At 44.0% G+C, this 23,218-nt stretch overlaps 1 protein-coding gene across 4 annotated transcripts in view; it reads left to right on the top strand.

Moving 5' to 3' along the window:
• IQCA1 (IQ motif containing with AAA domain 1) overlaps nt 1-23,218 on the top strand; it is a 167,760-nt gene that overhangs the window by 16,548 nt on the left and 127,994 nt on the right. For 2 of the 4 annotated variants that reach the window (XM_049888514.1, XM_049888513.1), the window contains exons 2-5: nt 12,741-13,062; nt 17,153-17,272; nt 19,131-19,322; nt 22,712-22,783. In XM_049888514.1, the coding sequence (XP_049744471.1) occupies nt 12,742-13,062; nt 17,153-17,272; nt 19,131-19,322; nt 22,712-22,783 (705 nt within the window). In that variant the 5' untranslated portion in view covers nt 12,741. The remainder of the gene's footprint in view (nt 1-12,740; nt 13,063-17,152; nt 17,273-19,130; nt 19,323-22,711; nt 22,784-23,218) is intronic. The other 2 variants (XM_049888516.1, XM_049888515.1) reach the window with 2 other exon arrangements.

Here is a 23,218-nt window from a genome sequence, read left to right as displayed (position 1 = left end):
TTACAGCTGCAGCTAGAAGCCCCAAATTCCCTTCAGCTAGATCTTGTGTGGCCTACACCACATTGCTTCTTCAATATTTAACGTTCTTCACTGGTGCTGTGAATGGGGGTGGGTTTTTTGTTTTTTTTTTTTTTTCTCCGCACTTGGTTTTTGTGGTTTTTAATCTATGTCTTGCAACTTTGCTGCACTAATTTACAGATTGTGTTTCGTTACTGATTTCCTTGGGTTTTTCAACAATGTCATTTCCAAGCAGGGGTTTTAAAAATCTTTTCTGTTAATCCCTCTAATACCTCCTTCGTCCTTTTGGGCCTGCTTTTGGAGGGCAGGTTTCTGGTATTTCTTCACTGGAAATATTCTGGGTCTCTGGTTTTCAGCGTTTTGAAGAAGTCATCTTCTATTGCTTGAGGGTGTGGGGTGGGAATTTTTCATCAGGAATGTGCTGCAGGTGAAGATTTACTGAGCATCTTGGTGTCTTGGAAATAATTTATGGTCGGTGTTCTTCTTCTGTTGCTGTATTAAGCTTTCCTTTAGGATGAAATTGCATTCCTGGGGTGACTCGTCCTTGGCCAGAGGCATCTGGGCTTTTGATCTGGGCTCTGTGCTGTTTGCTAAGTGGAATTTCAGACCCTAAACAAAACTAGCCCATGATTTTCTCCTTTAACGTGGTCCTGCCAGGTTGAACCTCCAAACCATATTTAGTCCTCAAAACAAACAGAGGCGTTTTTCTATGTTTCACATTAACAGTCGTTGAACCTGTTAGCATTCTTGGCCCATGTCACCTCTCAGGTCAGGGGACACCTGGGGGGTCACTGTCCCTCCTCAGATTCTGGGAGTCTGGGCTTTGTTAAATTAAGAACACGCTCAGCGTTTTTGTACGTTCGTAATTTTACATGGTGATACAAATGTAATAAAGCAGAGATGCAATAAGCTGTTGTCCATCGTCGTACCAAGACTACCACTTCTTGTCATCTTTTCTTCTGCTCTTACCTCTCCTGTTTGCTCATCGTTTGAGGATGGCCAGCAGGATTGCCAGAATATTCCGGTTCTCCGAACGGGCAGAAGATACTGCTTTTCTTGTGATTGTACTTTTGTGGGGTTGCGGTTGTTCCTGGTGAATAGCATCGCCTCTTCGTCGTTCGTTATGCAGGGGGTGAAAGCGTCCTGTGCTGCATGGAGTTAGCATTTTCTGATCATAACCTTCTCTTTTGGAATCAAGTTGTCCAGCACAGTGCTCCTGAACGAGAAAGATCTTTTCAGCCTCGGTAAGCTTTGTGGAGTCTGGTGTTGGGATGCGGCTGGGATGGCATGTCCCGAGGCAGTGTCCGGGATCCTAACACAGGGGACTGCTGGGGCAGGGGAAGAGGCTTTCCGTAACACCTCAGTCTGTGCTGTGTGGTGTCATCACGCCCACGCCACGTGATTTATTACCCCAGCTCTGCTTTCTTCCTTCCAAACGCTGTCATCGTTGTTAGTTGCCGTCAAGTCAACTCACTCCCCGTGACCGCGTGTATGCAAAGTAGAACTGCTCCCTAGGGTTTCCAAGGCCGTGACCGTTCAGAAGCAGAGCACCAGGCCTGTCTTCCAAGGCACCTCCGGGTGGATTCAAACCACCCACCTTTTGGCTAGTAGCTTAGCACTTAAGCATTTGCACCCCTAGGGAGTCCACCAAACATGTTGCCATCGAGTTGATTCTGACTCATAGTGACCCTATAGGACAGAGCAGAACTGACCCATAGAGTTTCCAAAGAGCCCCTGGTGGATTCAAACTGCCCACCTTTTGCTTAACCAAAAAAACCAAGCCAAACCCAGCGCCGTGGAGTTGATTCTGACTCATAGTGACCCTATAGGACAGAGTAGAACTGCCCCAGAGAGTTTCCAAGGAGGGCCTGGTGGATTCCAACTGCTGACCCTTTGGTTAGCAGCCGTAGCACTTAACCACACCACCACCAGGGTTTCCATAATATATGTATATATAAATATTGTATTATATATATACATAAAATATATATATATTTTTTAATAACTTTTATTAAGCTTCAAGTGAACGTTTACAAATCCAATCAGTCTGTCACATATAAGTTTACATACATCTCACTCCCTACTCCCACTTGCTCTCCCCCTCTTGAGTCAGCCCTTTCAGTCTCTCCTTTCTTGACAATTTTGCTGGCTTCCCTCTCTCTCTATCCTCCCATCCCCCCTCCAGACAAGAGTTGCCAACACAATCTCAAGTGTCCACCTGATATAATTAGCTCACTCTTCATCAGCGTCTCTCTCCTACCTGCTGACCAGTCCCTTTCATTTCTGATGAGTTGTCTTCGGGGATGGTTCCTGTCCTGTGTCAACTGAAGGTCTGGGGAGCAGGGCCGCCAGGATTCCTCCAGTCTCAGTCAGACCATTAAGTTTGGTCTTTTTATGAGAATTTGGGGTCTGCATCCCACTGATCTCCTGCTCCCTCAGGGGTCCTCTGCTGTGCTCCCTGTCAGGGCAGTCATCGATTGTGGCCGGGCACCAACTAGTTCTTCTGGTCTCAGGATGATGTAGGTCTCTGGTTCATGTGGCCCTTTCTGTCTCTTGGGCTCTTAGTTGTCGTGTGGCCTTGGTGTTCTTCATTTTCCTTTGCTCCAGGTGGGTTGAGACCAATTGATGCATCTTAGATGGCCGCTTGTTAGCATTTAAGACCCCAGAGGCCACATTTCAAAGTGGGATGCAGAATGATTTCATAATAGAATTATTTTGCCAATTGACTTAGAAGTCCCCGCAAACCATGTTCCCCAGACCCCCACCCTTGCTCCACTGACCTGTGAAGCATTCATTTTATCCCGGAAACTTCTTTGCTTTTGGTCCAGTCCAATTGAGCTGACCTTCCATGTATTGAGTGTTGTCTTTCCCTTCACCTAAAGCAGTTCTTATCTACTGATTAATCAATAAAAAACCCTCTCCCACCCTTCCTCCCTCCCCGCCTCGTAACCACAAAAGTATGTGTTCTTCTCAGGTTTACTATTTCTCAAGATCTTATAATAGTGGTCTTATACAATATTTGTCCTTTTGCCTCTGACTCATTTCGCTCAGCATAATGCCTTCCAGGTTCCTCCATGTTATGAAATGTTTCAGAGATTCGTCACTGTTCTTTATCGATGCGTAGTATTCCATTGTGTGAATATACCACAATTTATTTACCCATTCATCCGTTGATGGACACCTTGGTTGCTTCCAACTTTTTGCTATTGTAAACAGAGCTGCAATAAACATGGGTGTGCATATATCTGTTTGTATGAAGGCTCTTGTATCTCTAGGGTATATTCCTAGGAGTGGGATTTCTGGGTTGTATGGTAGTTCTATTTCTAACTGTTTAAGATAACGCCAGATAGATTTCCAAAGTGGTTGTACCATTTTTCATTCCCACCAGCAGTGTATGAGAGTTCCAATCTCTCCGCAGCCTCTCCAACATTTATTCTTTTGTGTTTTTTGGATTAATGCCAGCCTTGCTGGTGTGAGATGGAATCTCATCGTAGTTTTAATTTGCATTTCTCTAATGGCTAATGATCGAGAGCATTTTCTCATGTATCTGTTGGCTGCCTGAATATCTTCTTTAGTGAAATGTGTGTTCATATCCTTTGCCCATTTCTTGATTGGGTTGTTTGTCTTTTTGTGGTAGAGTTTTGACAGAATCATGTAGATTTTAGAGATCAGGCGCTGGTCGGAGATGTCATAGCTGAAAATTCTTTCCCAGTCTGCAGGTGGTCTTTTTACTCTTTTGGAGAAGTCTTTAGATGAGCATAGGTGTTTGATTTTTAGGAGCTCCCAGTTATCGGGTTTCTCTTCATCATTTTTGGTAATGTTTTGTATTCTGTTTATACCTTGTATTAGGGCTCCTAGGGTTGTCCCAATTTTTTCTTCCATGATCTTTATCGTTTTAGTCTTTATGTTTAGGTGTTTGATCCACTTGGAGTTAGTTTTTGTGCATGGTGTGAGGTATGGGTCCTGTTTCATTTTTTTGCAAATGGATATCCAGTTATGCCAGCACCATTTGTTAAAAAGGCTCTCTTTTCCCCAGTTAATTGACACTGGTCCTTTGTCAAATATCAGCTGCTCATACGTGGATGGATCTATGTCTGGGTTCTCAATTCTGTTCCATTGGTCTATGTGTCTGTTGTTGTACCAATACCAGGCTGTTTTGACTACTGTGGCTGTATAATAGGTTCTGAAGTCAGGTAAGGTGAGGCCTCCCACTTTCTTCTTCTTTTTCAGTAGTGCTTTGCTTATCCGGGGCTTCTTTCCCTTCCATATGAAATTGGTGATTTGTTTCTCTATCCCCTTAAAATATGACATTGGAATTTGGATCGGAAGTGCGTTAAATGTATAGATGGCTTTTGGTAGAATAGACATTTTTACTATGTTAAGTCTTCCTGTCCATGAGCAGGGTATGTTTTTCCACTTAAGTATGTCCTTTTGAATTTCTTGTAGTAGAGCTTTGTAGTTTTCTTTGTATAGGTCTTTTACATCCTTGGTAAGATTTATTCCTAAGTATCTTATCTTCTTGGGGGCTACTGTGAATGGTATTGATTTGGTGATTTCCTCTTCGGTGTTCTTTTTGTTGATGTAGAGGAATCCAAGTGATTTTTGTATGTTTATTTTATAACCTGAGACTCTGCCAAACTCTTCTATTAGTTTCAGTAGTTTTCTGGAGGATTCCTTAGGGTTTTCTGTGTATATAATCATGTCATCTGCAAATAGTGATAACTTTACTTCTTCCTTGCCAATCCGGATACCTTTTATTTCTTTGTCTAGCCTAATTGCCCTGGCTAAGACTTCCAACACGATGTTGAATAAGAGCGGTGATAAAGGGCATTCTTGTCTGGTTCCCGTTCTCAAGGGAAATGCTTTCAGGCTCTCTCCATTTAGAGTGATATTGGCTGTTGGCTTTGCATAGATGCCCTTTATTAGGTTGAGGAATTTTCCTTCAATTCCTATTTTGGTAAGAGTTTTTATCATACATGGGTGTTGGACTTTGTCAAATGCCTTTTCTGCATCAATTGATAAGATCATGTGGTTTTTGTCTTTTGTTTTATTTATGTGATGGATTACATTAATGGTTTTTCTGATATTAAACCAGCCTTGCATACCTGGTATAAATCCCACTTGATCAGGGTGAATTATTTTTTTGATGTGTTGTTGGATTCTATTGGCTAGAATTTTGTTGAGGATTTTTGCATCTATGTTCATGAGGGATATAGGTCTATAATTTTCTTTTTTTGTAATGTCTTTACCTGGTTTTGGTATCAGGGAGATGGTGGCTTCATAGAATGAGTTGGGTAGTATTCCGTCATTTTCTATGCTTTGGAATACCTTTAGTAGTAGTGGTGTTAACTCTTCTCTGAAAGTTTGGTAGAACTCTGCAGTGAAGCCGTCCGGGCCAGGGCTTTTTTTTTGTTGGGAGTTTTTTGATTACCGTTTCAATCTCTTTTTTTGTTATGGGTCTATTTAGTTGTTCTACTTCGGAATGTGTTAGTTTAGGTAGGTAGTGTTTTTCCAGGAATTCATCCATTTCTTCTAGGTTTTCAAATTTGTTAGAGTACAATTTTTCATAATAATCTGAAATGATTCTTTTAATTTCATTTGGTTCTGTTGTGATGTGGTCCTTCTCATTTCTTATTCGGGTTATTTGTTTCCTTTCCTGTATTTCTTTAGTCAGTCTAGCCAATGGTTTATCGATTTTGTTAATTTTTTCAAAGAACCAGCTTTTGGCTTTGTTAATTCTTTCAATTGTTTTTCTGTTCTCTAATTCATTTAGTTCAGCTCTAATTTTTATTATTTGTTTTCTTCTGGTGCCTGATGGATTCTTTTGTTGCTCACTTTCTATTTGTTCAAGTTGTAGGGACAGTTCTCTGATTTTGGCTCTTTCTTCTTTTTGTATGTGTGCATTTATTGATATAAATTGGCCTCTGAGCACTGCTTTTGCTGTGTCCCAGAGGTTTTGATAGGAAGTATTTTCATTCTCGTTGCTTTCTATGAATTTCCTTATTCCCTCCTTGATGTCTTCTATAACCCAGTCTTTTTTCAGGAGGGTGTTGTTCATTTTCCAAGTATTTGATTTCTTTTCCCTAGTTTTTCTGTTATTGATCTCTAGTTTTATTGCCTTGTGGTCTGAGAAGATGCTTTGTAATATTTCGATGTTTTGGACTCTGCAAAGGTTTGTTTTATGACCTAATATGTGGTCTATTCTAGAGAATGTTCCATGTGCGCTAGAAAAAAAAGTATATTTTGCAGCAGTTGGCTGGAGAGTTCTGTATAAGTCAATGAGGTCAAGTTGGTTGATTGTTGTAATTAGATCTTCCGTGTCTCTGTTGAGCTTCTTACTGGATGCCCTGTCCTTCTCCGAAAGTGGTGTGTTGAAGTCTCCTACTATAATTGTGGAGGTATCTATCTCGCTTTTCAATTCTGTTAAAATTTGATTTATGTATCTTGCAGCCCTGTCATTGGGTGCGTAAATATTTAATATGGTTATGTCTTCCTGATCAATTGTCCCTTTTATCATTATATAGTGTCCTTCTTTATCCTTTGTGGTGGATTTAAGTCTAAAGTCTATTTTGTCAGAAATTAATATTGCTACTCCTCTTCTTTTTTGCTTATTGTTTGCTTGATATACTTTTTTCCATCCTTTGAGTTTTAGTTTGTTTGTGTCTCTAAGTCTAAGGTGTGTCTCTTGTAGGCAGCATATAGATGGATCGTGTTTCTTTATCCAGTCTGTGACTCTCTGTCTCTTTATTGGTGCATTTAGTCCATTTACATTCAGGGTAATTATAGATAAATAAGTTTTTAGTGCTGTCATTTTGATGCCTTTTTATGTGTGTTGTTGACAATTTCATTTTTCCACATACTTTTTTGTGCTGAGGCGTTTTTCTTAGTAAATTGTGAGATCCTCATTTTCATAGTGCTTGACTTTATGTTAGTTGAGTCGTTACGTTTTTCTTGGTTTTTATCTTGAGTTATAGAGTTGTTATACCTTTTTGTGGTTCCCTTATTATTTACCCCTATTTTTCTAAGTAAAAACCTAACTTGTATTGTTCTATATCGCCTTGTATCACTCTCCATATGGCAGTGCTATGCCTCCTGTATTTAGTCCCTCTTTTTGATTATTGTGATCTTTTACCTATTGACTTCCATGATTCCCTGTTATGTGTATTTTTTTTTAATTAATCTTAATTTGTTTGTTTTTGTGATTTCCCTATTTGAGTTGATATCAGGACGTTCTGTTTTGTGACCTTGTGTTGTGCTGATATCTGATATTATTGGTTCTCTGACCAAACAATATCCTTTAGTATTTCTTGTAGCTTTGGTTTGGTTTTTGCAAATTCTCTAAACTTGTGTTTGTCTGTAAATATCTTAATTTCGCCTTCATATTTCAGAGAGAGTTTTGCTGGGTATATGATCCTTGGCTGGCAGTTTTTCTCCTTCAGTGTTCTGTATATGTCGTCCCATTCCCTTCTTGCCTGCATGGTTTCTGCTGAGTAGTCAGAACATATTCTTATTGATTCTCCCTTGAAGGAAACCTTTCTTTTCTCCCTGGCTGCTTTTAAAATTTTCTGTTTATCTTTGGTTTTGGTGAGTTTGATGATAATATGTCTTGGTGTTTTTCTTTTTGGATCAATCTTAAATGGGTTTTGATGAGCATCTTGGATAGCTATCCTTTCGTCTTTCATGATGTCAGGGAAGTTTTCTGTCAGGAGTTCTTCAACTATTTTCTCTGTGTTTTCTGTCCCCCCTCCCTGTTCTGGGACTCCAATCACCTGCAGGTTATCCTTCTTGATAGAGTCCCACATAATTCTTAGGGTTTCTTCATTTTTTTTAATTCTTTTATCTGATTTTTTTTCAGCTATGTTGGTGTCGATTCCCTGGTCCTCCAGATGTCCCAGTCTGCATTCTAATTGCTCGAGTCTGCTCCTCTGACTTCCTAGTGCGTTGTCTAATTCTGTTATTTTATTGTTAATCTTTTGGATTTCTACATGTTGTCTCTCTATGGATTCTTGCAACTTATTAATTTTTCCAGTATGTTCTTGAATAATCTTTTTGAGTTCTTCAACAGTTTTATCAGTGTGTTCCTTGGCTTTTTCTGCAGTTATCCTAATTTCATTTGTGATATCATTAAGCATTCTGTAAATTAGTTTTTTATATTCTGTATCTGATAATTCCAAGATTATATCTTCATTTGGGAAAGATTTTGATTCTTTTGTTTGGGGGGTTGGAGAAGCTGTCATGGTCTGCTTCTTTAAGTGGTCTGATATGGATTGTTGTCTCCGAGCCATCACTGGGAAACTAGTTTTTCCAGAAAATCCGCTGCATCCAGTCCAAATCCCTGCGGGATGGTTCCCCGGCTCGGACGCTGCTCTTTCTGCTCCAAGACCAGTCACTGCCTCCCGGGGACTTCTCCTACCGGCTGTGTCCCTCGCTGCCCGTGGAACCGGCTGGTCCCCCTCCCGGGGTTAGTTCAGGGGGGTGGAGCAGCTCTCTGTGCTTGTGCTGTACCTGACTGGTACGCTGGCTCCAGGCTCTGGAAACAATCGCTGCTTCCCCATATTAGTTCGTTCTCTGTCTCTAAATCTGTGTTTGTTGTTCAGGGTTCGTAGATTGTTATGTATGTGATCGATTCACTTGTTTTTCCGTGTCTTTGTTGTAAGAGGGATCCGAGGTAGCGTCTGCCTAGTCCGCCATCTTGGCTCCGCCCCCCATAAAATATATTTTTGAAATATTAAAAATGCAAGTTAAAAATCTCTCTGGACCAGAAACGGGATGAAAACCCACATCAGCGAGCAGCAGCCCAGCAGGGAGGCCCCTGGGGTCCCCACACAGAAACAGGCTGTGTGGTCTGACCCTGCAGGAGGACCCGACCCCGAGGGAATCTGAAGCTGGGACAGAGGTGGGGGGTGTCCCCACAGCCCACTGTGAGTCGGAGTGAGACCCAGCTCCTTAAAGCTAAAAGGCAAGCCGCACAATGCATAAATACTCAGAATATTTAAAGAGCCCCCCCCCCACCGACAAATCAATTTTTAAAAAACACTAAAGCAATCCTATTTGAAAAGGGGCAAAGGAAATGAACAAGCATTTTAGGATGAGAAGTTGCAGATGGCGGCTACTCACGTGAGGAGATGCTCAGTCCACCAGCTCTGGGGTGCAGGCGCGCGAAAACCGGGAGGCGCCATCTCCTACCTGCATTTTGGCAGATACTAAGGCGGAATGTTTGGGGGCCGTGGTGGGGGCACAGAGCTGGGGTGGAGTGTTGGGGCAGGAGAAGAGGTTTTCTGTTGACTCCTCAGTCTTTGTTTTGATGCGGTGCCATCACATCTGTGCCAGATGGGCTGAGACCCACAGGGATCCGGGTTCCAACGCCGGCCTCCTAGTAGGGCCGCGCGGCCTGAACCAGTCACCTCGTCGCCCTGGTTGGCGGGGACAATACGAACACCCATCTCACGGGGTGTTGTGAGGAAGACGGGGGAGAGCTGCGCTGAGCTGTGGTCAGTACGCGGCATGTGGTCAGTGTCTCAGAAAATAGTTTCCACTCTGCGTTATCCATGGGAGAGTAGGGAGCCGTCTGCAGAATGGTGGACTGGGGACCCGGGCGCAGACGCCTGAGGCGGGGACACTCGGCGGTGGCTTTGCGAGACAAGGGGCTCTCAACCAAACGTGGTGGGCCGGGCCTGCCTGTGACCTTCACGCCCTCTTGGCCTACCACTACAGTGCTGGCGCAGGGTTCAACTGTCCAGTAACTAGTGGTTTAAGGGTATGCCATCCAATTTTTATGCCTTTGTACCTCATCAAACTAAACCAAACCAAACCCAGTGCCGTGGAGTCGATTCCAACTCATAGCGACCCTGTAAGACAGAGTAGAACCGCCCCATAGAGTTTCCAAAGAGCGCCTGGCAGATTCGAACTGCCGACCCTTTGGTTAGCAGCCGTAGCACTTAACTGCTATGCCACCAGGGTTTCCTGGACTTCGTAGGTAGTACGTTATTCCAATTCTAATGCATTTAGCATCAAGGTGGATCCCTTTTGAAATGCATGAAGCTCAGCAGGCTTAGGTGGAGCCTCGTTGCTGTGTAGGTTGAGTGTTCTATTAAGTGCTTCCTGGATATGTTAGTTCTGTAAACTTTCTCCTTCTCCCCCCCCCCGCCCCTTTATTTCTGTGAGATAAGGCTTGCAAGCACGATTACGGCTTTCCTGTGTGGTAGTTAACCCATTGCCGTGGAGTCAATTCTGACTCATAGCGACCCTATAGGACAGAGTAGAGCTGCCCCATAAAGTTTTCCAGGAGCGCCTAGAGGACTCCAACTGCTGACCCTTTGGTTAGGAGCTATAGCACTTAGCCACTAAGCCACCAGGGTTTCCGCATGGTAGTTAGGGAGCCCTAATTGGTTTGTTTTGGTTTTTCCACGTTGTAATTTGGAAAGCCAGAGGTTCCCCACGTAACCTAATGGAAAGGCAGCCACAATAAATTGTCTGTTGGTTCTTATTGGCATATTGTCGTAGCACAGATCAGTGGCACCAGAGTGCCACTCGCCTTATTAGTGGCTTGTATTGCCAGATCATATTTCTCAAAACCCATATTGTCAGCCCAAAATTTAAATATACGCAATTAATACGCATGCATTCATACACTGAAAACACATACCATCAAAAAAAATTTTTTTTAATAAAAATTTGGTAACGAAAGGGTTATAAGGCTATAAACTCATTAGGGCAGAGAAAGCATTTGAGAGTATGACAAGAGAAATCAAGAAAACACAGGAAATGGAAAGCAGACACGGATGAGAGGGAATAGACTTAGAGCCGAGAATGTGTAACCCGAAGGCCAGCAGAGGGGGAGCCATAAGACGCCAGCCCTCCCCAGGCAAAACCCCAGGAAGAGGGAGGGTGGACACCCTTGGGCTTCCAAGGAGGGGCTGGGAACAGGAGGACGGGTGGTAAATGCCATAGGAGCATTTAGACCTCCGACCACTGATCTCTTACACGCCCCAGAGAGCCAGGTGGCTCACCACTCAAATCCTGGCGGAAGGTGGCACAGTTAGGCAATCTGGACTCAGGGACACCAGGCCCTGTTGATCCTGGGAACAGACTGACAGCAATGAGGAAGGAGAGGCCTCAGAATGCTGGAAGCCAGTCTCATACCCCCCTCCTCTCAGCCCAAGGATTGCAGAAGATCTCTCCAGCACAAGATAAAAGACCTTATAGATAAACCGTAAAAACCAAACTTGTTGCCATCAAGTCGATTCCACCGTATCGGGCAGAGTAGAACTGCCCCATAGGGTTTCCAAGGATTGACTGGTGGATTTGAACTGCTGAACTTTTGGTTAGCAGTCGAGCTCTTAACCACTGAGCCACCAGGGCTTCGACATTAGAGATAGACAGTGGCATTGTGGGTTCCTCTCTCATCCCAGGGAAATAGTCAGGGTCCTGCCTACCCCCACCCCAAGGCGAAGTCCACCAGTTGACAAGCCCCTTCCCAGACACCTTCTGCTTCCAGTTAGCTTTTCAGTGCTTGTTCTTAAATATAAAAGGAGAGCCAAAATTACCCTGTTGTGGGTTGAATTGTGTCCCCCCAAAAGATACAGTGAAATTCTAACACTCAGAACCCATGAGTGTTACCTTATTTGGATGTAGGGTCTTTATGGATATAATCAAGTTAAGATGAGGTCATATTGGATTAAGATCCACCTTAAATCCCATGACTGGCATCCTTATAAAGAGACAGCAGTTTGTAGACACAGACACACAGAGGGAAGAAGGGGCCCTGTGAAGACAGAGGCAGACAGTGCAGCTAAGAGCCAAGGAACGCCAAGGGTTGCTGGCAGCCACCAGAGGCTACGAGAGGGGAGGATTCTTCCCTAGAGCCCACAGAAAGCATGGCCCTGCCAACACCTTGATTTCAGCTTCCAGGCTCCAGAACTGTGAGACCACAGATATCTGGTTTTATAAGCCACCCAAGAGATCAGCGGTCAGGGGTCTAAATACTCCTATGACATCTACCACCAGTCCTCCTGTTTCCAGCCTCACTTCAGAAGCCCAAAGCTGTCCACCTCCCTCTCTTCCCAGGGTTTTGCCTGGGAAGGGCTGGTGTTTTATGGCTCCCCCTTTGCTGGCCTCTGGGTTGTGCGTTCTCAGCTCTAAGTCCATTCCCTCTCATCTGTGTCTGGTTTCCATCTTCCTGCGTTTTCTCAATTTCTCTTGTACCTTGTGATGGCAGCCTTAGGAAAATAACACACCAAAATTAAAAAAAAAAGTCTCTACCATGAATGTGTTCGTCAGAGTCCTGGTGGGAAAAGAATGGCACACTCACACAGGGAATGTAGTAACAGGACAGTGACAAATGTGGGCAGAGTTGAGGGACACCATCAAGGCATGGGACTAGCAACAGCACAGTGCGATGGAAAAATCAGTTAACATTCTGGGTATCAACTTCTTCATCTTTTAAGTGGATATAATAATACTGGCCTTACAGGTGTAGCGAGGAATGACTTCATTTCATTTAGGCAAAAGGCTCTTAAAACTGTTCATAATGATGACAGTAGTGGTCAGATCCAAAAGCCACATGCACGTCAAAACAACACCTAAATTGTCTAAACAACCCCGCAGCCCCATAGTGTTTTTAACTCACCCTTGATTATGCATTTTATTTTGTGATTCCAGGTGCCCAGTAGGTACACCTTGCAATATGATTTTCACTTCCTGTGTTCTCTGTCTTCCCTCAGAATGTATAATAAGATATGGCATCAGACTCAAGAAGCCCTCAATTCTTTGCTTGACAAAGAGTCTCAGAAGATAGACCCCCATAAAAGTCAAGTTTTCATCTTCCAAATGTTAGCCACCTTCTACATAAAATACGTGCAGATCTTTAGAAAGCTGGAGAATGTCTATGACCAGATAGTCCATCCACAGAAGCGAATACTGATCCGGAAAATGCTGGATGGGGTAATGGGTCGCATCCTGGAGCTGAAGAATGAAATGGTCGAATTGGAGTTCACCGAGTTTCACTATTTTGATGACATTTTACAGGACCTAAAGTTGGCTCCTGTAAGTACTCTTTTTGTTTTTGTTTTTCTTATTAGTTCCCTTTTTGTTTTAAATAAGATATGTAGGCCTGTAATGTATATACCACATACTTTCTAGACATATTTACTGATTGTTTGGTAGTAAAAATTGAAACATAGCCCTTCAATTAGACTCTGTTGTCTTGGACAAGACAAAGATTGGGTTCCCCTTAGTTCTTGGCACGTATGGATCTTACCACAGTCCTTGCCTCTACTGGGAGCCCTGGTGGCACAGTGGTTAAGAGCGATGGCTGCAAACCAGAAAGGTCAGCAGTTCGAATCCACCAGCCACTCCTTGGTAACCCTATAGGGCAGTTCTACTCTGCCCTGTAGGGTGGCTATGAGTCAGAATGTACTGTACAGCAGTGGGTCACTGCAGTCTTAATTGACGCCATGGTACCTACCCAGACCTGATGGAATGGAGTCGTCTGGACCTTTCACAAATGTCCTGCTCCACGAAACCTCCCAGTCCCTAGTAGCAGTGCCCCCTAGTCTGTTTCCATGGGGAATCTCTCTCTGGCTTTTATTTCCCCCACCATCTTCTGGATGAGTAGCCTGTTGGTTGCTGGCTCCTGATCCCAGGTGTCTGCATCTCTTCGTTTGATTTGGGCCAGCGGTGACTCAGGGGGATGTATGGCCAAGGACCTTCCAGCCTCAGCCGCCAGAGGGCTGGCTCTCTGATGCCCTGGAGCTCCCCCTGCTGGCCCCTGGTAGCACAGCGCCCTCCTGTGACCTGACCCTCTCTGCCCTCCTGACCCTGCAATGCCCTTCTGACCCTGAGCTGCAATCTGACCCTCGCTGCCAGACACCCAGGATCTCGTCTGTCTGTCTGTCTGTCTGTCTGTCTGGGTCTTCCAGGGGCAGCTGGACACCCCGCTTCAGTGTCATAGTTCTGTAGGCCCACCTTTCGTTTTTAAAAGGAGCGTTTCTCTAAAGTAAACTTAGAAGGAGAAAGTGTTACGTTTTGCACATGGAATTTGATGTGTCTTCTACAAAGGTTATGTTTCTCTCTGGGACAGACTCTCCTGGCATTATTGCTGCATTTTATCAGAATGAGCCACAGAGAGAAACTGAGATGAATGAAAATATGGGCAGTCATTCCAGACATCTTATGTTTACTTCCTTCCTTTATGAAAGCATGCATGAAGTCACCAGATATCTAGGTCAGGGGCCCTCAGCTCACCCTTATGAAAACGTCGACAGCAGCTTAGGTTAAAGATGAAGCCAATAGTTATTAAATCATTTTCCTAAATTTAAGGACTATTAACTATATTGATTTAAAGAATATTAAATGATATACCTAAATTAAAAAAAAATTTAAAGAATATTAAATGATGTACCCACTCATAAATTTGTGAAATGTATATGGTGGGCTCCTTCAGTTTCTTCCCCCTTCTGCTTCTCTGGTTCATCTTCTAGAAGGCCACACAATTGTCCCTACAGCAGTGGAGCCACTGACCACCGAGCAGGATGCGAAGAAGCAGACGTCACCAGGCGTTGTTGTAGTCAGTGCTGGACATGGTAGCTGAGCCGGTGATGGCACAGAGGTCCGGGGGTAGTGGGTTCCTCCACCAGCAGCAGCTGGGCCCTGGCCAGGGAGGCACAGGCGTGCCAGCTCCTGGAAGCTTCTGTGCAGCCCAGTTCTGTGTTTCGGGTTGGAAGCCCCGAACAGCCTGCATCCTCTGTGGCGGTCCCCCTCAGGGCTCACAGCTTTGTTGGGCTGGCCCCCAGGTCTTTGTACAGTTGGAACCTGCCCCCCTGGCCACAGCCGAGTGGTTCAGAGATGGGCACCTTGGTGACTGCCAGCCCATCTGCCCCGAGGGATTCTGAAACCCGGACAAAGATCAGCTTCTTCCTTGGGTCTGAACTGTAGTCGCCTAAGCCTGAAGGTGGTTGGAGCCTTTGTTTGCCAGAAGCACTTAAGAACAGAGGAAGCCGCTCTGTAGAGAGAAGAAGGGAGAGGAAGGAAGAAGGGAGACAAAACAGATCCATCAAGAGGAGCAGGAGAGAATGCCAGAGTCCTGGAGGTATCCTCATCCCTGCACATCCCTGTGGCTGGCAGGCACCAGCCGTGTCTTGTCATTGGTGCCATGAGTCCTAAGAATCCTTCTCCATGTGCCCCATTAGGCTAAGCTGGCCAGAAGATTGTGTCTGTAACCTGCCCCATAAGGAGCTTTCCCGACAGAGCCAAGTAGAGAAGGATGGGGGGAAGAGAAGGTTTCTCCACCACCAGAAGCTTCTGGATTCCACCCACAGAGAATGGGAAAGCCCAGGGTATCTGAGGTGGACATACAATGCATTGTGGATGGAGACCCCGCAGCAAGCCTGGAACAATTGATTCCTGCTTTCCGCTCTCTTCTAACATCAGTTACTCTGCCATATGGAGCCATGTTAATGAGGTTTTCTCTTAAAAGGTTGCAACAGCACACCACTCGAGCATGCTTATTAATAAATAAGATCGCAGCGTTAAATAAACATATAACCATTCTCTGAGCGCCCCCTCCCCAGGCCATGCTCACCCATTGGACCCTGGGTCGCCCATAAAAACTCCGTTAGCCTAAGAAAGTTTAGGTTTTCAAAAGGTATTGCCACCTCTCAGAAATCCTGGAGGTAGTGTCCTACCAAGTCCTAAAAAGGATAGCTTCTTATGCTGTAACACCTTTTCAGGGGAAGGCTTGTTGAAAATACCTCAGGTTGGGGGCAAGGTGGGGGAAATCACACCCGGAGTGAGCAAAAACGGAACTGACTCTGAGGATCTGAACCGTAGCTTTTCCGGTCAACTGGCCCACCAAGAGACCACCCAATACGTCCAACAGAGAGTCAAGGACAGAGTTTCTCAGTGGGGTTGGCCAAGGGCCTTCACTTCCTTTAAAAATCTTCTGCAGTCCTGATTATTGAACTTGGACTGGTAAATCTATTCATTTGACCTCCACTAATTTGAAGGAAACCCTGGTGGTGTAGTGATCAAGTGCTACGGCTGCTAACCAAAAGCTCAGCAGTTCGAATCCACCAGGCGCTCCTTGGAAACTCTATGGGGCAGTTCTACTCTGTCCTATAGGGTTACCATGAGGCGGAACTGACTGGACAGCAATGAGTTTGGTTTTGGTTTGGTAATGTAATCAAGTGAAGAATTGAAGGTTACATTTACTGTGTAAAAAACATGGTTCGTAATTAAAAAATAATAAATTTGTAAATAATTTTTGTAAGGGGGTTATTAAGGTAAGAATAAGGCCGAATTATTAGAAAAAAATCGTGAACATTTACATTCCAAATATTTGATGGTGCCAATGACACATCAAGGAGCCCTGGTGGCAAAGTGGTTAAGGCACTCGGCCGCTAACCAAAAGATCAGCAGTTCAAACCCACCAGGGGCTCCACAGGAGAAAGATGTGACGGTCTGCTTACATAAAGATGTACAGCTTTGGAAACCCCAGGGGCAGTTCTACTCTGTCCTATAGGGTAGCTAAAAAAAAAAAAAAAAAACTAGCTAGAAATTGGAATTAATGCCAAGTTATTAATTTAATTCAAAAATCTCTATAACTCAATACCTTGAGCTATTACATTAGTTAGGCTGAGGTAATAAAGGCAGATTTCTTTAAAGAAATTCATTAAGTAGTCATTAGTTAATTGAGGCCTAACTGATAGGAATCACTCTTTTAAAACAAGAGACGTGGTTACAATTTTTCCATTTGGCTTTGTCTCCTCACCCATTGCCTTCAAGTAGAGTCCAACTCATAGTGACCCCATGGGACACAGTAGAACTGCCCCTCAGGGTTTCCAAGGAGTGGCTGGTGGATTCGAACTGCCGACCTTTTGGTTAGCTGCCGAGCTTTTAACCACTGAGCCGCCAGGGTTTCCAACATGAACTTGCTTCCCCCTGAATTTCTCCTCTAACATTTCGAGTTGCCCTTGTCAGTTTCACCCCATATGGATACCCAGAATAGTTCTTTTAAAAAAACATAACCTAAAGCAAGGGTCTTGAGGCACGTGTTCTTACTGTGTTTTGTACATGGATATGAGTCCTCAGAGTATGACAAAAATACTTTTCTGCTTATTTTTCTTTTCTTTCCTAGCAACAATTAGATATTCCCATTCCCAGGTATTTTTTGAAGGAGAAGTTGGAAGTAATCAAAGGAAGAGAGAAATTACTTGCTCAAATACTAGCCGAGAGTGGATTAGATACAATGAGCATGGTTTGTATATCATTTTCGCAATAATTATTTCATAATATATTAAGTCTCCTTTTTCTGACGTTCCTAACCGGGTGAGAAGCAATTAGACTGTTTTCAGCGTAAGGAGGGCAGCACCAGGCCTTGTTACATGGTGTGTAAGAAGTCACCTAAACTTGTGAACCTGGTTTTGGTGTTTCATGTCACTATTTTTCAAGAACGCAGAAATAGTGATCAAAATAAGAAGTTTTGTTGATTAAATCAGTGCGTCTAAAATTATTGAGTAGATTATCAATTCAGTTTAATTTTTCACCCCAAATTCACCTAGCCTAAAGCCAGAAACAATCACTGTATTTTTATGCAATTAACACACACCTGGCCCTCCCCCTGCGAGGTGTTTTCATAAGCACATCTGCTGATTTTTACAGCAATATGTAAAAATAAATTGGCATGTTGGCACTGGTGAAAATACCTCGAGGGAGGTGGGGAGGGCGTGCATCAGTCACGGGGAAGCGCTCAGCACTTCATTCAGGTCCCCCAAAGGAGGCCTTCACTGCGTGGAGAGCAGTGCAGAATTCACAGGAGGCCTTATGGGGAAGTGGACAGGGGAGATGGCACTGTACAGCTGTCAGCAAGACCCTAAAGAGTCATCTTTGCCGAGTCTCTTCCCGCAGTCCCTCCGCTGTGCCCCTTGTGAAAGGTCAGCCATTGAACACCCTGTGGAGCAGTTCTGATCTAACACCTCATGTGGGGTCGCCATGAGTCAGGGTCAGCTTGATGACAACCAGTTTTACTAGTCGACCCCCTTCCAGCCCCTGTGACACACACAGACACCCCCAAGCCAGGCAGTGCACATGACTTCTTTCACCACAAGGACCACAGCAGGGCCTCGCCCAGAGCAGGCCCAGAGCTCACGCAGGCCTCTGGCATTCCCGCCCCTTCTCTTGTCCCTTTTTCCTCAAGGCAGGGCACAACCCCTCTCTGACTCACCTCCTGGTACTGCACCCGGGAGCTCTGAGGACAAAATTTCACTGCTCAAGCTTATTAGTTTCCGTTTTAACAGTGCCCATCACATCTTGGATGGCCTCAGATACAAAGGAATAGATCCTGAAAACCGTTTCATGTTTGAAACTGAATTAAATACTCTGAAAGCGATTTTAAAATCAGTCCTATTCACTAAAAAAAAAAAAAAATTTTATTCACTAGATGCTCTGTAATTGATTTTAAGCCTAGTATTTTACTGCATGTATATTTTAACGATTTGCATTCTTGTATTAGAGATCTGTTTTTAATTTTTATTTTTCTACAACTAAGCTAATGGAAAATTGATAGCAATTTCAAGTTTTATTGGATCCATTCTACTGACATTTCTAATGAAGTTTGCTGCCAACTTAAAATGTTGTGGAGCTAATTAAACAGTGTAAGTCTCTGGTGATACACACGGTTAAGCACTCCACTACTAGCTACAAGCTTGGCAGTTCGAACCCACCCAGAAGTACCTTGGAAGACAGACCTGGCAATCTACTTCCAAAAGGTCACAGCTTTGAAAACCCCATGGAGCAGCTCTACTCTGCACACAGGGGCTCACCATGAGTTGGAATCGACTGGACAGCAACTAACCACGAGAACAATAAAAGAGTGTTTTGTTCAGAATGGGGCAGGAAAGCTGTGGGATTCTTAAATTTGGGACCACAGCACAAGCATGGCACATCATCAGAATAACTCATTGGAAAGGTGGCTAGCTTGGGCAGCTGTCTTACCCCTGTCAGCAGCGGGTAACTCTTAGCAGGGCGATGCCAGAAGTAAGCGGGTCCTGTTACTGGGATCAGCCGATGGAGTGAGCACGCTCTCACCTGGCTTTATCATCACTGCTTTCTTGCAGAAAAGAATCGTGAAGCCCTTCCCCCTGGACGAGGCTATCAAGACCATCCAAATCTCCGAGCGGGCCCGGCAAGGCCGTCTGAGGGCCATGTTCATGAAGCAAATCTACCTCCAAGAATACAGAGTCAAGCAAAGCAAGCTGCTCAGCGACAGACTCCCAGACGTGGCAGCTGCTGCGCTGTGCATTCAGAAGGTGCAAATGTGGGGTCCTTGAGGGTGGGGAGGGGACAGGGTGCCTTGACACAGCCAGAGACGCATCCCAGGGTTGGGGGGGCAGTGAACTTTGAAACTCGAAATCTAATATTTTACCTTTCGTACAACCAGATTACATTCCTGAAGGACTCATTAACTCACCCTGGGGAACCTGTTAGCTAAGCTTGTTCCTATTTCAGATTTTTATTGTAAATGGGTATTAAACTCAAGTCTTTTTTTTTTTTATTGTGGTGCAGATATACACAGCAAACCTTTCACCAGTACAACAACTTCCACATCTACAATTCAATGGCACTGGCTACATTTTTCATGTTGTGCTACTGGCTTAGTTATCTAGGGCTGCTATACGGGAACACCACAAGTAAATGGCTTCAACAAACCCTCACAGTCTAGGAAGCTAGAAGCCCAAATTCAGGGTGCCAGCTCCAGGGGAAGGCTTCCTCCTTCTGCTGGCTCTGGGAGAAGGTCCTTGTCATCAATTTCCCCTGGTCTAGGAGCTTCTTAGTGCAGGGACCTCAGGTCCAAAGGACCCACTCTGCTCCTGGCACTTCTTTCTTGGTGGTATGAGGTCCCCTGTCTCTCTGTTTCCTTCTCTCTTTTATATCTCAAAAGAGATTGATTCAACGTACAACCTAATCCTGTAGATTGAGTCCTGCCACATTTACGTAATTGCCTCTAATCCTGCTTCATTAATATCATAGGGGTTAGGATTTACAACACGTAGAATAATCACATCAGATCACAAAATGGAGGACAACCACACAATACTGGGAATCATGGACTAGCCAAGTCAACACACATTTTTGGGGGACCAATTCAACCTATAACAGCCACCATTATCACTATCCTTTTCCAAAATATTCCAACACCATTGACATAAACTCAATGCCCCCAAAACAAATCTAGTCATTTTATTCAAATATTTTTATAGATGGTAGATAATTGCTGGAAAGATTGTGGCTGAAATTCAGTAAGAACGTTGATCCTTAAGGAATTAAAAAATACATTTACACATAGACATATAAGTACAGAAAGAAGACAAGGATTAACACCTGCCAGGTTACAGAAATGTAGACCGTTTGAGAAAATTCCAGTTACAGTCAATAATAACTAGTCATCAATGTTCTTTTCAGAAGTGGGCCATAAGGTTTCTTTCATTTTGCCAGATGAGAACCATTTATTTGTACCCATCTTTCTTTCAAATAAAGGTTCCTGGGCGATGCAAATATTTTGCACTTGGCCCCTAACCTAAAAGGTTGGCAGTTCAAACCCACCCAGCGGCACCACAGAAGGATGGCCTTGGGATCTGCTCTGTTAAGATTACAGCCAAGAAAACCCTATGGAGCAGTACTACTCTGTAACATACAGGGTCGCCATGAGTCAAAATCAACTTCACAGCAAGGAGTTTGATTTTTTGGCCTTTTTTTCAACATAAGGTTGTTTATAGAAAAATGGAAAACATGGCAATGTGACACAGATTAGAATTAGGTTAGAGAGAAAGTAAGCCTGAGGACATTAATTGTTGTTGTTAGGTGCCATTGAGTCACTTCTGACTCGTAGCGACCTCATGTGCAACGGAACGAAACACTGCCCGGTCATGCACCATCCTCACAATCGTTATTACACTCGAGCCCATTGTTGCAGCCACTATGTCAGTTCATCTTGTCGAGGGTCTTCCTCTTTTTTGCTCACCTCCCACTTTACCAAGCATGATGTCCTTCTCCAGGGACTGGTCCCTCCTGAGAACATGTCCAAAGTATGTGAAACCAAGGCTTGCCATCCTCTTTTCTAAGGAGCATCTTGGCTGTACTTCTTCCAAGACAGATTTTTTTCATTCTTTTGGCAATCGGTGGTGTATTCAGTATTCTTTGCCAACACCACAATTCAAAGGTGTCAATTCTTCTTCAGGCTTCCTTATTCATCATCCAGCTTTCACATTAAATAGACTCTGATGGTCTGGATTCTTGTCCCTGTTGTCGTTGTTAGTTGCCGTCGAGTTGATTCAGACTCATAGGATTCCCACATGTGCAGAGTAGAACGGCTCCACAGGGTTTTCAGGCCTGTGACCTTTCTGAAGTAGATCTCCAGGACTGTCTTCCGAAGTGCCTCTGGGGGGATTTGAACCGCCAACCTTTAGGCTAGTAGTTGAGCGCTTTACTGTTTACATCACCCAGGGACTCCATTCTTCTAGCTAATTGTGCTTGAATAGGAGCGAGAGAGGGGCTGGGGAAGTTTTACATATGGGGCAGGTAAGAGGTTGTTTTCTGTCAAGTCCCTGGGGGAGATCAGAAAGGTTTTAAAAGAGCATCTTAGTTCAAGACTTGAGGCGTACAATTCTTTTTTGTTTGTTTTTTTTAATTGTGCTTTAAGTGAAAGTTTACAGTTCAAGTCAGTTTCTCATATAAAAACTTATACACACATTGTTATGTGGCCCTAGTTGCTCTCCCTACAATGGGACAGCACACTCCTCCTCTCCACCTTGTATTTCCTTTTTTATCAACCAGCTCCTGTCCCACTCTGCCTTCTCATCTCCCCTCCAGACAGGAGCTGCCCACAAAGTTTCATGTGTCTACTTGAGCCAAGAAGCACACTCCTCACCATATCACTTTACATCTTATAGTCCATGTCCAATCTCTGCCTGAAGAGTTGGCTTTGGGAATGGTTCCATTCTTGGGCTAACAGAAGGTCTGAGGACCAAGACCTCTGGGATCCCTCCAGTCTCAGTTAGACCATTAAGTGTGGTCTACATCCCACTTTTCTTCTGCTCTGTCAGGGATTCTCTGTTGTGTCCCCTGTCAGGGGAGTCATCGGTGGTAGCCAGGCACCATATAGTTCTTCTGGTCTCAGGCTGATGCAGTCTCTGGTTTATGTGGCCCTTTCTGTCTCTTGGGCTCATATTTTCCTTGTCTTTGGTGTTCTTCATTTTCCTTTGCTCCAGGTGGGTTGAGACTAATTGATGCATCTTAGATGGCTGCTTGCTAGCTTTTAAAACCCCAGGGGGTGTACAATTCTTGAAAGTTACTGTTATGATTCTTCACGTTACTTTGGAAATTTTTCTTTCCAAACAATGAAGCACCGCCTTTCGATCTAGCCCCACATCCCAAAATCTAAGAGTTTCTCTTGAGGAAGCCCAGGCAGGGGGTTGCATGAACAAGAATTCTGGGTGATTTCTGTGATTAGTTCTTTCCTTAAAAGTTTTGCTTGTGTGATCACAGAAGAAAAAAATCCATCAACACACACACACAGGCAATCCTGACTTTATGGTCACTTTTAACATTCCGAATGGGCGACATAAATGGGAGAAACTGTATGACCACATTTTCTGTATTTGTTTATGTATTAAGCAAGTGACCATTTATTTGCTTTAAGGTTTGGAGAGCCTTCCATCAGACTAAGAAAACCGAACGAGAAAGAGAAGAAGAGATGATATTCCTGGGTATGGTAAGTTTTCTTATAGATGGCTATGTGTCATGGATTGAATTGTGTCCCCCAAAAACATGTGTCAACTTGGTTAGGCCATGATTCCCAGTATTGTGTGATTGTCCACCATTTTATCATTTGATGAGATTTTCCTACTCATTGCAAATCCCATCACTATGATGTTAATGAGATGGATTAGTGGCAGTTATGTTGATGAAGTCTACAAGATTAGATAGTGTCTTAAGCCAATCTCTTTTGAGATATGAAAGAGAGAAGCCAGCAGAGAGACATGGGACCTCATACCACCACCAAGGCAGCACCAGGAACAGAGCGTGTCCTTTGGACCTGAGGTCCCAGGACAGTATGCATCTGGTTTTCTTAAAGAAAGTAGAGTCTCTGAGACTTGTGGATGTCTTTAGAGAGAGTTTCAGGGAAGAACTGAAAGCAAAATCAATG

Source organism: Elephas maximus, chromosome 6 (assembly GCF_024166365.1).
Source record: "Elephas maximus indicus isolate mEleMax1 chromosome 6, mEleMax1 primary haplotype, whole genome shotgun sequence".
In the NCBI taxonomy this organism is placed as follows: Eukaryota; Metazoa; Chordata; class Mammalia; order Proboscidea; family Elephantidae; genus Elephas; species Elephas maximus.
This window is presented reverse-complemented; position numbering and strand designations above follow the sequence as displayed.